The sequence below is a fragment of the Equus caballus genome, chromosome 6, assembly GCF_041296265.1.
Source record: "Equus caballus isolate H_3958 breed thoroughbred chromosome 6, TB-T2T, whole genome shotgun sequence".
Classification (NCBI taxonomy): Eukaryota; Metazoa; Chordata; class Mammalia; order Perissodactyla; family Equidae; genus Equus; species Equus caballus.
Window position 1 is genome coordinate 20130594 of NC_091689.1, and position 16475 is coordinate 20147068.

Consider the following 16475-nt stretch of genomic DNA (forward strand, 5'->3'; position numbering starts at 1 on the left):
GAGATGGGGTCAGTTGAACTGGTCCTGGAGGGCCCAAGTTTATACCAAGATCACTTCCTTCCAAGTCTTATCTTGGGAAGAAAATCTATGGGTCAGTTAAGAGGCACCCTTTAATCCTGCTCGGACCTGGTCCTCTACCCATTCAGTAAGACCAAGGGGCACATACAGGTGTGCTGATGTTCTGAAGGATGGTGACTCAGGCGAGGCTCTCAGAATACTGATTCTTCTTGTTACTGTTGGTGTTTGGGGCTAAAGGAACAGGATAAGCATGTTTCTATTTTTTCCAGGCTTCCAGAAGAGCATCTTAAAGCCATCCAAGATTATTTAAGCACTCAGCTTGCCCTGGATTCTGATTTTGTGAAGACGGGTTCCAGCAATCTCCCTCATCTCAAGAAACTGACCATGCTCCTTTGCAAGGAGCTCTATGGGTAATGGCTGGCCCGGGGGTGTGGGAGGGAGGGGCCACCCCGGCCAAGAAATTAGCTCATAGAGTGACCTCTGGCTGTCCAAATACCTCTGCAGAATAGTTGCACAGTTGGAGGGGCTTAGAAATCTTTGTCGTTGTTTTCAGGTTTTGTTTTCATGATATTTGAACTATACCTTTTTTTTTAACTAAAGTTAATTTGAGGCTAGTTGCTATGGGAAGGAGTGGGCAGGAGGACACTGCCAGCCCTTTCACACTGCTCAGGATCCAGCATTTACGACTCTGGCTGCTCTTCTTCCTTCTTGCTCCAGCCGACACACTCAACGAGCACATAAGAGCACCACGAAGAAATAAATGAAAGTCAGCCTATTTTCTGTGTGGGCGGTGATGTCCCACCATTGCCAGGGGTGGCAGTTTTTTTAGAGTGAGCCAATTCACCAAAACTTCAATTTTCCCAGACTGAATTCATCGAATGACCAATTGGCAAAAATTCCGGTTTCTTTTAGATTTTTTTTGATTTTATGTTTTAATTTAATTAATATTAAAATGTATTTCAAGTTTAATTACATTTTAATTGTTATAAGTGCAAAATTAAAGCTGATATGCTATCTGAAGAATTGGCAGAAGAATATTTTAAATGCTTGAAAAAATAGAAAATAACAGTCAAAAGCATCTGAAAGAAATCATAAAGAGCCCAAAAAAATCCCATCACAAATGAAAGGTCAACATTTTGGTTGGAAAAATAGCGTTTCATGTGGGTGAGGTTTTTTCAGCCTATACTGTTTTGTGTTTTATTACACAGACAGCAGTTTCAAAATTCTCTTGTCTGTTTCTCTGGTGCCTTATTCATCTTAGCTTAGCTAATAGGCAAAAAAAGAATCTTTCATCATCGGTAATCAAACTGAACTTTCCTTTTAAAAGCTGTTAAAAGCACAATCCGTACATTTGGTAAATTTGACAAATAATTTCTTTTGACAAATTGAGCAGTCATCAAATTGGCCAGTCGGGTTTAATTTCAATGAATTGGCTTTCAATGAATGCAATTTCAGCCAGTTGGACCCACAGCCATCATTTTTATAGATTTCCACGGAGGGATATTTTTCCGTTTGATGCTGTTGTTACAAATCATTTATCACTGGGGAAAGCACACACGGCACTTTCTAAGAAACACAGTTTCGTGATGACTGCTAACAAGCTTTGATTTCTGCTCCAGTGGAGACCCAGTTCTTTGCTTGTTCCTTGTCCAGGAGGAAACGTACCTGTAAGTCTGTGCCCTGAGCTTCCCCTAGTCAATGGGCACCTTCCCCAAGCCTGCACTGCCACCTGGACTTTCGTAGGATCTGGGTCACCTCTTCCTTATGCTGACAGCAGCTTCTCCAACATGCCTGCCTCTCTGCTACATTGTGTCGGCTTCTAGCCGTTCCATGTCTCTGTTTACTGAACAGTTAACGTCCAGTTACAATTAGGGACACTGTGACGTTCTAAATTCCCCCTGCACACTTTGGTTGTCTTCACCTTCATAGGCAAAGTGATAGCCAAGCTTAGAGACTGTTAACCCAGGGACGGAATTTTAGAAAATCTTAGGAACAAAATTACGTTTCCCATCACCCCTGCCGCCCCTGTGGATGTTGTTCCATGAAACTAACTGTAAACTCATAGTTTTTAGACTGCTTTGACTGCAACAGGTCTTCAGTTCATTAATTCCTTTACTTACTTAAGAAGTGTGTGCGGAGGGCCTCCTCTGAGCTCTGTGCTGACGCAGATATGGCAATAAACACAACGCACAAGGTCCCTGCTCTTGCAGACCTTGCAGGGGCCGATGCCTCTGTGAGGAGGGCAACAGTAGATTAAGTCTGTAAATAACCAAGATGATTTTAGCAAGCATCATGACAAAATAAAACAGGAGAAAGAGACACAGAGACATGGGGTGGGAGGGTGCCAGTGTCCTTTGGGGGTCAAGGAGCCCTCTCTGAGGTGGTGATGGAGCTGGGACCTCAGTGACAAGAGGGAGCTAGCCATCCAGCCATTCGGCAAAGGGATGCCAAGTACAAAGGTCCTGAGGCAGGATTGCAAGAAACAGAAAGTCTGTGTGGCTGGAGCATAATGAGGGAAGGAAATTGTTAGGAGTGGAGGTTGGGGAGAAACAGGCATAGGGTGGCTAGATTTAGCAAATAAAAACGCAGGATGCCCAGTTCACTGAATTTCAGATAAATAGGAAATGTGTTTTTAGTATAAGTATATCCCTTGCAATATGGGAGCCACAGCATGTGTGCCTCACAGGCCCCGTAGAGATTGGACAGGACTGTGCCATGATCCGAGTTCGGGCTGTGGAGAATGGATCTCAGGAAGCAGACCCAAAGCAGGAGACCAGTTCGGAGCTACTGTGGTTGTGGCATGATGGTGGCCCGCCAGAAGGGAAGCGAGCAGAGGCGGAATCTGTGTCTGTTTTGCTTCCTGCCGAGTCCCGGGGTTTAGACAGTGCCTGCACATGGGAACAGCTAATAGATATTAGTTAAATGTAATGCCCTGAGGGCTTGGAGGCATGTGGGTGTTGAGAACTGGTGTGACCTGGGGTATGTGTGGATGGTAGAGCTGGCAGACTTGCTGCCTGGTGGGGGGTAGGGTGAAGGGAAGATGAATCGAGGGTGACCCTTAGGTTTTTGGTGTGAGCAACTGAGTGGATGGTGATGCCAGTTACTGAAAGGTCAAAGTCAAGGAGGAGGGGCTGGAGGAGGTGGGGAGATCTCTCTCTGGGCTACGATTGGCTTGAGTTGCTATGAGGAATCTGGCCATCTGAGCTGCCAACCAAGGAGTTAGTGCTGGAAGTTAGAGCCTGGGAGACCTCAGCACTAGGGTTATACACCTGGGATTCATCAGCAAGCAGTTGTCACTTAAAGGTGGGAGACAAGTGGGCTAAGGACACCACAGTGAGGAGTGGGGGTGAAAGAGAAGGGGACTCAGGCTGAACATGTAGAGATGGGATAGAGGAGGAGGAGGTGCAACAGGGAGCAGAGGATGGCACCAAGCGTGGCCAGGTCTGACCACTTGGCCCAACACAAACACCCAGGATGAGAGTGGGAAGGCTGCACAGAGCTGAGGAGTGAGCAACAGTGCGAGGGCCTCGTCTGCAAAAATGGCGTTATGACGTCAGTACTGCATCTGAAAGACAGCACTTCAGCTGCACAAAGGCTCGAGGAAGATTGTAGCCCCAAGTTAGGCTGTCTGGAACCCGACAGAAACGTTTCCAGAGAAGAAGAAGAAAGTCACCAGAGTCTGGAAATATTTGATAACCACTGGAATGGAGAAATGGGAAGGATTGCAAGTGGCATTTTAAGATAAAATGTCCAAGCGTGGAAGAGGGTGTTTTATCCATTAAGTGAGAGCAGGGTAAAGGTTTTAGTAAACAAACAAATAAACCCCAAACAGAAATCCTTCACCATCATTATAACTGTGTCATTGGAAGCTATAACATAAACCTGTAGTTTTTAAGTCAAATTTGAAAATCAAATCACAAAACAGAGCAGAGTCTCAGGGAAGCATATACAGAAAAAAGCAGGAGGACCCAAGAAGCATGAGCACAGAATGTGCAATAAAAAATCGATAGTCTTTGGAAAGAGGGCATAGAGATTCCACTTATAGCTGGTAGGATGGGCTCTCAAAGAACCAGGAAAAAATGATGCATAATTGATGACTCAATATATAAAAGACAAAAAATTTTTCAGACCCATAAAGGAGCTAAATCCAAGTATTGAGAAACCTCATAAAGATCCAGTTATCAGAACAACCAAGAGCAACACCTAAACCCCTTCTTAGGATGTTCCTAAACCACCAGGGAAGATGAATTCAGAAAGTAACCAATTAGGAACAGCATCACTACTGTTAAAAATTACAATATTTAATAGTATGCACACTCCTTGATGATACAATGTGAATTCTGAAGCAATACCTTCAAGGGAAAGTCTACTGACTTGGGGTTAACTCAACCTAGACGTCTTTCAAGAGCACAGGGAGTCCTTGCAGATTTAAAACAAATTGTGAAAATGTACTAATCATGCATCTCTACTTCAAAAAGGATCCAAGAATTTTTTTTCCAGAAATTTTAGAGTGCTGATGATCCTAAAAATAAGAACCCAGCAGCTTACTGAGCAGCTGGGTATGAATACACCCAAAGTGAAATTGTTCATTCTATATTCCCTGAAGACAATATGATAAAAATAGAAATAAATAACGAAACTAACCACAACCACCCAACCATCTGGACATGTTTAGATCGTCTCCTAAATCTCAGCTGAATTAAGGAAGGAACTGACACAATGATCGCTTACAGGGGGTAGATGTGGGGGCACAGAGTAGAGTAATCAACAACTGTATATCAGAACTCTGTGTGATGCAGCCAAAGCACAAGTTGGAGGAAAAGCCGTAGCTTTAAATGCTCTATTATGAAAAGAGGCGTAGAAAAATGAGTCAAACATACAAAGTGAATCCAGACAGTGAGTCTCTTGACAGCATCATGAGTCACGTCCTCATCACTTTGCTACTTCCAGCATCCAGCAAAGTACTTGAAACATTTGTTTATTCAATATTTGTGAACAAAGATTACATGTATGCTGGCCACCTGCCAGGCACTGTTCTAGGAGCTGGAGATAAAGCAGTGAACAGAGCAGAGTCTTTCAGAAATCGCCATTGAGTGAATGAACAATAACGACAAGTGGAAAGGAAGAGAATAGGAGGAAAATAGTAAGATAAAAAACAGGAATAAATTAGGAAAAAATCTATTAAGAAAATTTTTAAAATTAGAAATGTAGGAGATTTAATAATCTGCGTTAAAAATTCGCAAGTCAATAAAGAATACAATGCACCATTACATGGCTATTAAATCTTCAAATTATAATTAAATAGAACAAATATTTACATAATATGAAACCTAAAAATTGCTGTGCCCAAAGCCTTAATGTCATTGATATTTCAATAGATTTCAGCAGATCAATAAAGGGAGAAAAACAATTAAAAAAAAATCACCATGCATGCCCTCGTTTGAAGTTTCAAAGAATAAAAATTATCATAATCTATAAACCACTCCTGAAGGACAAAAACTGCCTAATCAATCTTCAAGAAAAATATAATTCAAATCCAAAAACCTCATCAAGATAATAGCCTGAAATAAAACTATATAGTTTCACTTATTAAAATAAATGTATAATATTTCAGTAATATTCTAGCAACTGTAATTTAGTGATACGAAAAATGTAGGCTTTATCTAAGAAATCACTTCAACGATGAGTCAGTGTAAAGAAAACACCATAATTTAGCAGAAGATTGAGAGAAAGGAGTCATTTGCATAGATGTTTCAATAGATGTGATCAAATTTAAAAATCATTTCTAATTTATAAAAATCATTTAAAAAAAGGAAACAGAAGATATCTCCTTAATAATGCATTATGTGTCAATGTAAAACTAATTACACCTGACAGGGAAACATTAAAATCATTCCCTTAAAACATTTTAACAAAAGAAAAAGAGTTGCCCTTTATCACTTGATGATTTAATACTGTATGAGAAATTTTGGCTAAAGCAAGATGAGAAAAAGAAGCAAAAAATAGGGGAAGCACAAATTAAGGAAACGAAAAAAACACCAGGACTTGCTCGTTCTGAGCGTGGAGTTCTGGGTTCAGAGAAACTGGACGGGCTAGCGGAAACTGAATGGGAATCTTGGGGAAACTGACCAGCTCTTGGAGACCCAGGTGGGAGGTGGCTTTCTTTCCGGGATGGCTGTGCAGGGGGCCTAGGCTCCTTCTGAGCTGTCTCTGGGGTCTGACCTGCCCCAGGACTGCAGCCTTTTGTGTCTTTGCTTCCAGCTTCGCCTGAGCTGGTGACCGGAGGCTCGGTGAGTTTTCCAGGGCCCCTGCGGACGGTCACTTCCCTGGACAAATCCTTTCTGTATATAAGGGCAGTTCTTCTTACATCTTCCAGCTGAAGTTCCCATGTGTCATTGGTTATTCCGACCCTAAACCAACACCTCCAGACACGTCTGGGAGCCAGTCAGATTTCTCAAAATTTTACAAAGTTTACAAATACAAGGAATAAAGCATTATTCTTAGAAAATCCAACAGATTCAGTTTGTGTTTGTGTATTTGTGTTTTTAGGATAGCATTTTGAAAAAGGAGAACAATGAGGGAGCTCTATTTGGTGTTAACACATGTTCTGAATTAGTGCTTTCGAGTTTTTTTTTAGCCTGGAATTCTTTTGTAAAATGACCGTGTAAATGGAATACCGCTGTGTGAATAGATGCACAGAGTGGCTCTGGTGGAAGGGGGATGGAAACCCAGAACCCTGTCCGCCCAGCACTTCCCTCCCTCTCCCCTGCCAGTGGAGGCCCAGGATGACCACTTCAAGCCAGTCGGCTCAAACACCATCCTTGCAATGGTGAGATATCGTAAATCTGGGAACACGGCATTGTTTAGTGCACACGGGGGGCTCCGGACTTTCAGCTGAATGAGTGATAAGGAGCCTGGAAACAAGTCCTACCGTGTTCAAGAAGACCTCCTGCAATGGATGAGCCCAAGAGAACTGTGGGGAAAAAAGAGCAAGTGCTGTTGAGTGAGACTGAATAGCAATCTGGAAAAAGATGAACATAGTTTTACCACATTCTTAAAAAAAATTTTAGGGCCAGCCCTGGTTGCCTAGTGGTTAAGTTCAGTGTGCTCCACTTCAGCAGCCCAGGTTTGGTTCTGGGGTGCTGACCTACACTGCTCTGTTAGCAGCTATGCTGTGCTGGCGGCCCACATACCAAAAATCAGAGGAAGATTGGCACAGATGTTAGCTCAGGGCGAATCTTCCTCAGCAAAAAAAAAAAAGAAGAAAGAAAGAAAGAAAGAAAAAAATTCTAGATGAGGTAAGGAATTAAAAATATATAACAACCACAAAAACCCATATATAACATAGCTTTAAAAAGAGTAAGTAAGAAACCAGTTTAAGATGAGCCAAGAATTGCTCCCTAGTAAATGCTGATGATGAATTTTTAACTAAGGTAAGCAAAAAAATTACCGAGGAAAAGGTGAAAAACAGAACAATAAAAAATTATAAATCACTTTATAATGAGATCCAGCCCACCTACGATGAAAATGATAGAATGGAAAAAAATGCTTACAACACCTAGATTAAATAAAAAGCAAAGCAATGGGTGAAGAGTTTGTACCAATGTATAAAAATGCTAACAAAATTCTCAACAGAAAACTGATATAGACAAGCATAGCTTATACAGAGAAAAATACACTAGAAACCAACCATGTAGAAACACACTTATAACATTCGAGAAACTAAAGACATGTAAATCAACTTGTCAATATTGAAATGCAGTGTTATACTCTCTAAAAGAGAGAGAGAGGAAAAAGAAAAAGAAAAGAATAGAAAGAATTCAGACAGCACACAGCATGAGCGGGCTCCAGCAGCACTGCTGGCCCCGTAATTGGTACCATCACTCAATGGCTTGGCATTACTGATCAAGAACCATAGTCCCTGGTTATCCTCAAACTGGAATTGAAAATAAGGAAAGCTATGTGAACGAAGCTGTTCAGAGCAGCCTTTACTTATAATCACCAAGCTCCCAAAATAACCGGAAGATCTAGCAGTGGACTTTGACACATTTACTTGGTTTGAGTATTTTGAAACCATTAGAATGGTAAATATGTAAAAATATGAACCACTTTGGTATAATAATAAATGAAAAATAGAACTCGAAATTGTCTGCCCACCATGCTGAAAATAATGTGAAGACAATAGAAAAAGATGAGACAGGAACAAAGACACAGCAAAGCGCTTGGATTGGAATTGTCAATGGATTGGATAAGAAAGTCTCCCAGAGCGTCCTTCTCAGTGGCTGGGGGGCACTTGAACCAGAAGGCGGACGGTGAGCACAGGAAGCCCCCGGGGCACGCATTTAAAATGCAGATTCCAGACCAAACCAGGTTTCGGCCCAGAAATTTGCATTTTTAACACTCTGGTGTCTGTGTGATTCTTAAAAACACTAAAGGTTGGGACCTGTGGCTTCCTAAGTGATTTCAAAATAGCTTTGGGATTCTAGATCCAAATTTTCTGTGGGCTGCGTAGCTGAGTGTGGCTAAAGAGAGGTAAACCAGGTCTATGCATCCTGACTCCAGTTTCGTCCAGGGTGGGGGACGGGAAGGGGAGAGTCTGGGGGGTGGGCCAGAGCTGGCAGGCCTGGATCTTTGCCCGGGCTTGTTCTGGGGAGGATCCCAGCCTTGGCCAGAGCTGGTGGGACCGCATCTCCTGCTGGAGCAATGCTCAGCCAAGTCCTCACTAATCTGTGACCTTCACCTTGTCCCCTGCCCCCAGCGAAGTCATCCGGACTCTCCCATCCTTGGAGTCTCTGCAGAGGGTGTTTGACCAGCAGCTCTCCCCGGGCCTCCGTCCACGGCCTCAGGTAAAGGGTTGGAAAGACGAGATTGACAAACCAGGGCGGGGTGGGGGTTGTGGGGGTGGTGAGCGGAGGTGGGTAGACAGTGTCCCGAGGGCTCAGGGAGCCCCCCACCCCCCTCTGCCTTTCATTGTTTGGACAGCCAGAGCATGAGGTGGGGAGTGGGAGCCTCAGGACCCGTGCCTCCCCCAACCCCCGCCCCCAGTAAGGCATTTCCATTGCCTGATTCTGATTTGAGAAATAAAGATATCAAATCACGCACCCGTCAGCCAAACTACATATTAGTGCTGAATGAGCCAAGCCGGGGCGTTTTCCCATCGCTTCTCATCAGAAACTGGAAAAAACAAAAACAGGAGGTTTCTAAAAGCTTGATGCCACCCCTTGCCCCAGGAAAGGCAAAGTGAAGGTCCCTCCGCCCCCGCCCCCCTCGCACACCTGCTCACATTCTGGCTGGGAGCCAAGGCCAAGATGTCCATTGAGCAAAGACCTATGTGTCAAAAGGTGTCATCAGTAAAGTCAAAAAACAAGCAAAAGCAGTATTTGGAGAGAGAGTACTTGCAACAAATATAAGGGACCAGGGATTAATTTTTTTTAAAACCTTCTACAAATAAGTAAAAGCAGCCCAATTTTTTAAATGGAGAAAGGATCTATAAAAGGCTGTTTTACTAAAGAGGGACTGGGAATGACCAATATACATATGAAAAGATGTTCGACCTCACCTCCGTGACTGGAAAGTGACTTTCAAAGTGGGGCGATCTCTGCTTGCCTATCAGATGGGCAAAACGGTGACTGGCGGAGTCAGGGCTTGGCTGGGAAGTGGGGAGTCGGACTCACGCGTGTTCACCGCTCACTGTTGGGAGTGGAAATGGGTTTTCTGAAAAGCTGTTTGGCCATTTGCATGAAAATGTGACACGCATCCTTCAAGCAGCCGTAGGCAGCTATCTTAACAACCAAACATTTGCATCACGAGACGTTGACAAAGACGTTTATTGTGGCTTTGTCTCTAAAAGCAAAAACATTGGAAACCACACAGACGTAGAGAGATGGTTAAAGAAAGTATGGTGCAGAATTCTATTCTAAGGTATGTGCGCCGATGGGGAAAGATCTCCAGGGCGTGCTGTTGGGTGAAAAAAGCAACTGGCGGAACCGTATATAAACCATGATGCAATCTTATAAACCATGATGCAATTGAGGCGTGGAAATCGTACCGGAAGGATTTATACCCAAAGAGCTACTCTGATCACTGCCGGGGAGGTGGGGCGGGGCGGAAGGGGGCTGGGCCAAGGGGGACTTCAGTTTTGCCCAAATTGTTTGTTAGATGTCTTTACTGAGAAAATGTATGTGTGCTCCATTTGTACAACTTCATATACATATGAAAAGATGTCCAGTGGCAGGACAGAGCTGGACAGGATGGCAGGCGCTGCCAGACGCAAATGTAGAGAAAGGGTTCTCGCTCCCACCTTCCCTTAGGAGACCCTGGGTTTCAAGGAAAAGCAGACAAGGTCATTCTTGATGCCTTCAGAAGTTCACGAATCGAGGAGGGAGTTCCGAGGCTGCATGAAGCCTCTGGATCAGAAACCTCTGACTCACCCTCACTGGTCCTGAGTTTCCTCATCAGCGAAATGGGTGTGGTGGTACCCAACACTCTGGACTAAGTGAGGAGGAGGGGAAATGGCGTGTGTGAGACTTCTGACCTGGGTAGACTCTGATCAACATTTGACCCTTCCCCTTCTGTGGATGAGACAAGATGGGGACCCCTGCAGCCCCATGTGGAATTTATCTGAGAACTGCTGGGAGGTGCAAAAAGACTGCTGGCCTGAGGTTTGGGGAGAGACCCAAGACAGTCTCTAACCTTTGAGCCCACATCCTCCTTTGAAAGGTTCAACTGAAAAGCAAACAAGTCACTGGGCCAGCTTATGTCAACCCACAGGTGGCGCTCAGATCAATTTGCCCACTTCCAGGCTAAGCTGTGAATTATGCCCTCAGTCTTGACATTGGTGACTTTTGGGGCTAGGTCATTCTTTGTTGTGGGGGACTGTTCTGTGCCCTGTAGAACTTAACATATCCTGGCCGCTACCCACTGGATGCCATTAGCCTCCCCCAGTTGTGACAATCCAAAATGTCTCCAGACATTGTCAGATGTCCCCTGGGGGGCAAAATCACTACCAGCTGAGACCCACTGGACTTATCTACATTCAAATCTCAGGTCTATGCTAGCTGTGTAACCTGGGACACGTTGACTCAACTCTGACTCAATTTCCCCACCTGCAAAACAAGGATTAGAAGAATCAATACACATGGAGATTAGATGGGTGAACACATTTAAATATACTTGGCGTGGTGTCGGGGCATAAGAGCTCATCAGATCATCGTCTGCGTTCTGCCTGATCCAAGACAGACAGGCAGGCAAAGCTCCAGCATTGTTTTAATCCATTTGTTCCAAGAACTAAGTCCGGGTTGGTCAGTAACTTCATTTATACTTTTTAAGTTTTTGCCAAACCTGCCCCAAAAGACACAGATTCAGAGAAGAGGGAAGACACCATCCTAACACTTCAAGGCGACTGCCCTGCGCAGCAAGCGATCGTTCCAGGTGTCCACGTAGGAGAAAGAGGAGGCTTGAATCCGTCACCTTTTCATTCTTTGTGAGAAAAACAAGGGGATCCTGCCAGTCCCATCTACTGACGACCTGACTGCTCTGCCCTTACCCAAGTCTCAGCTGCGGTCCCACGAGCCTTTCCCCTGATCAGTAATAAGCACAGACTGATGGCGAGCTTTACTAGGGCTCAAGGGCAAAACCAAGAAGTAATCCGAGAGAAGGCGTTGGTCAATATTAACTGCTGTGACGATGGTGGTGAGAGTCGTGGTTGGGGGTGGTGGGTGCTGGTGGAGCGATGGTGATAATGGAGGTGATAGCGGTCGTGGTGAGGGTGTAGTGGTGGCGATGCTGACCTTGGTGATGGAAGTGATGGTGGCAGTGGTATCCTAAAGTGGCTGGGTGGAAAATTGAGGTCAAAAGCAAGTGCAGCCTGGCTGACATTAAGCAAGGAGTGGGGTAAAGGGATGTCACGTGGTTGGTGTTGAGCCTCATTCCATTCTGCTCCATGTTCAAGTTATACAGGTGTCTGATTTTCTTGTCCTACTGGAAGGCAGGGATGGTATCTTGTTAATTCGACATCTCCAGCACCCGGTAGCACATCTGGCCCAGAATAGCTGCTTCATAAATGTTTGTTCTGTGAATAAATGCTTGAGATCATGGACTTGGTGCCAGGCAGACATGGATTCAAGTCTTGCTATGCCATTTACTAGCTGTGTGGCTTCAGACAAGTAACTTCAGCTCTCTGGGCCTCAGATAGGCATTGAACAACTTTACTGAGCACCCTCACTGGCCAGGCGCCGTTCTAAGCACCAAGCCCAGCAGTGAGCACAGTACTCATGGTCCCAATTCTCCTGGAACTTACGTTCTAGCGGGGGATACATACTAAGAACACAGCGATGATCGGGGTGGTGGTGAAGCAACACGGTGGGGGGTTTGGTGGCTGTTGTGGCCAGCACGGTCAGGAAGGGCTCTTCCTGCATCTGAGACTGAATGACAAGGAGGTGGCCTTCCCAGGTGAAATCCACGTCTCTGGGGATTCCTCAGAAAGTGTAGCTCAAGGCCACGGGCAGCTCAGAAGTGAGGATGAGCGTGGCTGGGGTGAGGGCTAGATCATAAAGACCCCAAGGGGGGCAGGGTGCAGAGTTTGGATAATTTCCTTCCGGTGGCGGGAAGAAACCAGAATAGGGTCGTAAGCAGTGGGGTTGGCTGTATTTTAGAAGCAGAGCCAGAGCACGGATGCCGTAGATGGAGGAGGAGGAAAGGTAACAGTAAAGGCCAATCCCAGAGGTTTGTTTAAGCATCTGGGTGCATGAGAGGAGAAGCACTGGGGGAGAAGCCGATTTAGAGGGAAGAAGAAATGAAGATGTGGTTTTTGGTCATGATAATTTTGAGATGACTGAGATATCCCCGATGTCCTCGTCTGCAAAGGGGGATGATAACAGTCCTTCCGGGTTTATTGGGGGATGAAATGAGGTGAAGCATGGAGCATGCCCAGCTTGATGCCTTTCCGCAGCTGGCGCTCCGACTATTGTCCTTATGGGCTCTTTTCTCACCTCCCAGGTGCCTGGCGAGGCCAATCTCGTCAACATGGTGGCCAAGCTCAGCCAACTGACAAGTCTACTGTCCTCCATCGAAGACAAGGTACTTGGGGGATCCTGCAACTTCTCTGGGCTCCTCTTTGGTCCCCTCCTCACTCAGAGAATGCCCAGGTGTGCAGGCTCTGTGCTTCCTTCCTTCACCTCCCAGCCTGAAGAGCCCTATGCATTTACGCCCACAGGTCAAGGCCTTGCTGCATGAGGGTCCTGAGTCTCCCCACCGGCGTTCGCTCATCCCGCCTGTCACCTTTGAGGTAAGTGACTGTGGCCCTCTCCTCTACAGTTGGGGGCCGGGGTTCTGGTCCCTGTGGAAGGAAAGCTTTTGGCTCGACTGTACAAGGACAAGGAGCCCAATGGCCAATAATGGCGGTGAGTGGGACCACCTCCCTGTGAAGATGGTTAAATGTTAGATGGGCACCCAGATGACTCTGTGGAGTCTCCTTCACATCGAGGCTCCCCAGGGAAGAGCTGCCCTTCTCAAAATGGCGGCGGTGAGTGACATCAAACAGGGGGCCCCCAAACGGGCAGCAAAATAGTGCCTCAAGCGGGGATTAGGAAAAAAAATACGATTCCCGTGATTTTCCTGAGAGTGACTGAGTTAGAATCTCCATTCTCAGAAATTCCCAGAGATTTGTTTTTCTTAATGATCCTCAGAGATCTGGTGCCCGCAGCCCAGCACTGGTCCCACATTCAGAAACACAGGATGAGTTGCCCCCACGCTCACCCCAACGTCCTTTCTAGCCCAGATGATAATTCTGTGTTAGGACGCAGTTCCACTTTCTGAGCATGTCTAAGCATTTATCTTTTCTCCTAATTATCAGTAAGTGTTCAATTATTAGTTGGAACAAGGCCCAAGAGCTTACATCTATTACTAACATCCTTTCTGGAAGTGGATGATACATCGGATTAATGAATGTTGTCAAATTCAGCAATGAATGAACCGTTTCCAGTAGTTCATCTGTTTCCTCCATAAAACCGGTTGGCAGAACAGCTGACGTGCACACAATGGATGAGCTGGGCTCCTTCCCACATTTTAGCGATTCTCAGAAGCTGCCCTTGGAAACGTGGACATGTGCTGCTGGGGTGAGGGAGGCTCGGAAATAGGAGCCCGATGGCCCCACACGGGACTCCAGGGCTGGACCAGCCAAGGGCCGCCCAGCCATACAGACAGGGGACTTGTGGGCCAGCACCGTGAAAGCCCAGGCAGAGGGGATGACCAGCATCTCTTCCTTCCCCTCCCCTCCTCTTCTTCCTCCTCCCCTCCTCTTCTTCCTCCTCCCTCGTCCGCTCCTCCTCCTCCTCCCCATTCCTGCTCCTCCTTCCCCTCCTCCTCCTCTTCCTCTTTGCAGGTGAAGTCAGAATCTCTCGGGATTCCTCAGAAATTGCAGCTGAAAGTCGATGTTGAGTCTGGGAAACTGATAATTAAGAAGTCCAAGGATGGTTCTGAGGACAAGTTCTACAGCCACAAGAAAAGTAAGACCCTCTCACCCCCACAGGGCTCTCATTCTGCTGGTGTCCTAACTGATGACTGGTCGGGGCAGACTACCAGAAAAGCAAGTCCTGCCACGCATGTCCCGTCCCTGTGCTGGGGTACCCACCGTCCCCTCACCCCGCCTGTGGAACTCCTACCCAGCTCTCGGGCCCACCTCTCATGCCCCCTCCTTCATGAGGTTTTCCCTGTACATTCTCTCTCCTTCCTCCGAACCTGGGGAAATGAGCTTACGCTGGGCATGTCCTGCCCCTGGTGGCAGTTCCACGTATGTGCGCTCTTCCCCACTAACAGCCAGACTGACACGTGTAGTCACTTCTCGGTGCCTGGTCCAGGGTGCTGCACATACAAGGGCTGTTGACAGAATCTGGAAGCATCTTTAGTGTAGCATAGACTAAACAGCAGTTTAGCGTGGCGCTCAAGGACATGCGCTCTGGAACCAAGCTATCTAAATTCACATCCCAGTTCTGCCACTGAGCAGCTGTGTGACCTTGGACATGTTGCTTAACCTCTCGGGGCCCCAGTTTCCTCATCTGTAAACTGGGGATCATAAGGATCAAGTGAATAATCGACATATAAGGCTCGTTAGGGAAGAGCCTAGCATGCAGAAGCCGATCTAGACAACAGAGGTTTTGCATTTTACATGATCGAGTTCATGAATAAAATGGAAAATGTTCACATGCCAAATGCTTATGGAGAAGCTGCTGCGGGCAAGACACTGGGGATCCAGGGTGAACAGGATGGATGAGGCCTCTGCCTACCTGGAATCTACGTTCCGATGCATTGAGCAGCCAATAAGTACTCAACCACATGGATTTGATGATTTCAGCTACTGAGTAAATGCTCTGAGCAAAACAGGGTAACGGTAGAGAGTAAGCGGGGGTGGAAGGCAGTTTAGAGGGGGCAGAGTACTGAGTTGGCAGCCCTGATGGGCAGGATGGCAAGTGACAGCCAGGCAGTGTGGCCAGGGTTCAGAAGGAAGGCTGAGCCCTGGAGGGAGGCTCAGAGGAGCGACCCCTAAAGGACAGCTGGGCTTTGGATGGCAACACAGAGGAGTGAAAAATGCCAAGATGTGGCCCTGCCACCCGCTGCCTGGGGACATGCGAGTTACTAGAAGCCAGCTCAGACGGGGCATCCTCTGGACCGTGGGAAGAGTTGGCCTTGCTGGCCTGGGATGGAGGACTTACACACGGCCTGGACTGAGGGGATGCAGGAGAGAGATGGTGCTCAGAGGACATCTCTGTTCCAGGTCTGGTTGACCCACAGCATTTGGTCCCCACAGGGGCTGGCAGGCAAGGAGCCCAGGTGAGGGAGGCCGAGCAGGATCTCAGGAGCAGGGAGATGCCAGCTCCCGGCCGGAGGCCACATGGGCTGGTGATTGCCAGCAGTGGGGACGAGAAGACTTGGGAAAGCACCTGAGTTTCCTGAGCTGGCTGACAGGTGTCACCACTTGCTGTGCTGTGGTTCTTTTTGTATGGGGCCAATAGGTCCCCCGAGACACTGCAAAGTGCTGTGGACTCTCCCCTGAAAGAAATTCCCATCTTTACACAACAGCTTATATCCCATTTCAAGACATTTTCAGACCCTCTGGTCTACAGACAGTATTTTTCATTCTTGAGGGTCTCAAAATCCGGTTAGCAGCACATAACTAGAGGTGTGAGATTTAGCACATAAAAATACAGCATGCCCAGTTAAATTTGAGTTTCAGATAAACAACAAGTAGTTTTTTAGTATAAACGTGTCCCAGGCATATTTGAGGCATACTTGTAAAAAATTATTCCTTTTTCTGAAAAATGCTGGGCATCCTATCTTTTATCTGCCGATCCGAGGCATGATCAGCATCTTTTGTTCTTAATAAAGTAGTATGGGAGTAGAAAAAAAATAGAAAGAAAGAACAAAAGAGGATAAAATAGAAAATATCAGAGTGGTTTTGTGAA

The 16475-nt window shown here is 46.3% G+C and overlaps 1 protein-coding gene across 1 annotated transcript in view; it reads left to right on the forward strand.

The window, feature by feature from the left end:
* INPP5D (inositol polyphosphate-5-phosphatase D) overlaps window positions 1-16475 on the forward strand; it is a 123203-nt gene that overhangs the window by 58288 nt on the left and 48440 nt on the right. Inside the window, exons 5-9 of the mRNA XM_001495662.5 lie at window positions 288-428; window positions 8777-8864; window positions 13015-13095; window positions 13232-13303; window positions 14399-14522. Coding sequence (XP_001495712.2) covers window positions 288-428; window positions 8777-8864; window positions 13015-13095; window positions 13232-13303; window positions 14399-14522 — 506 coding nt within the window. The remainder of the gene's footprint in view (window positions 1-287; window positions 429-8776; window positions 8865-13014; window positions 13096-13231; window positions 13304-14398; window positions 14523-16475) is intronic.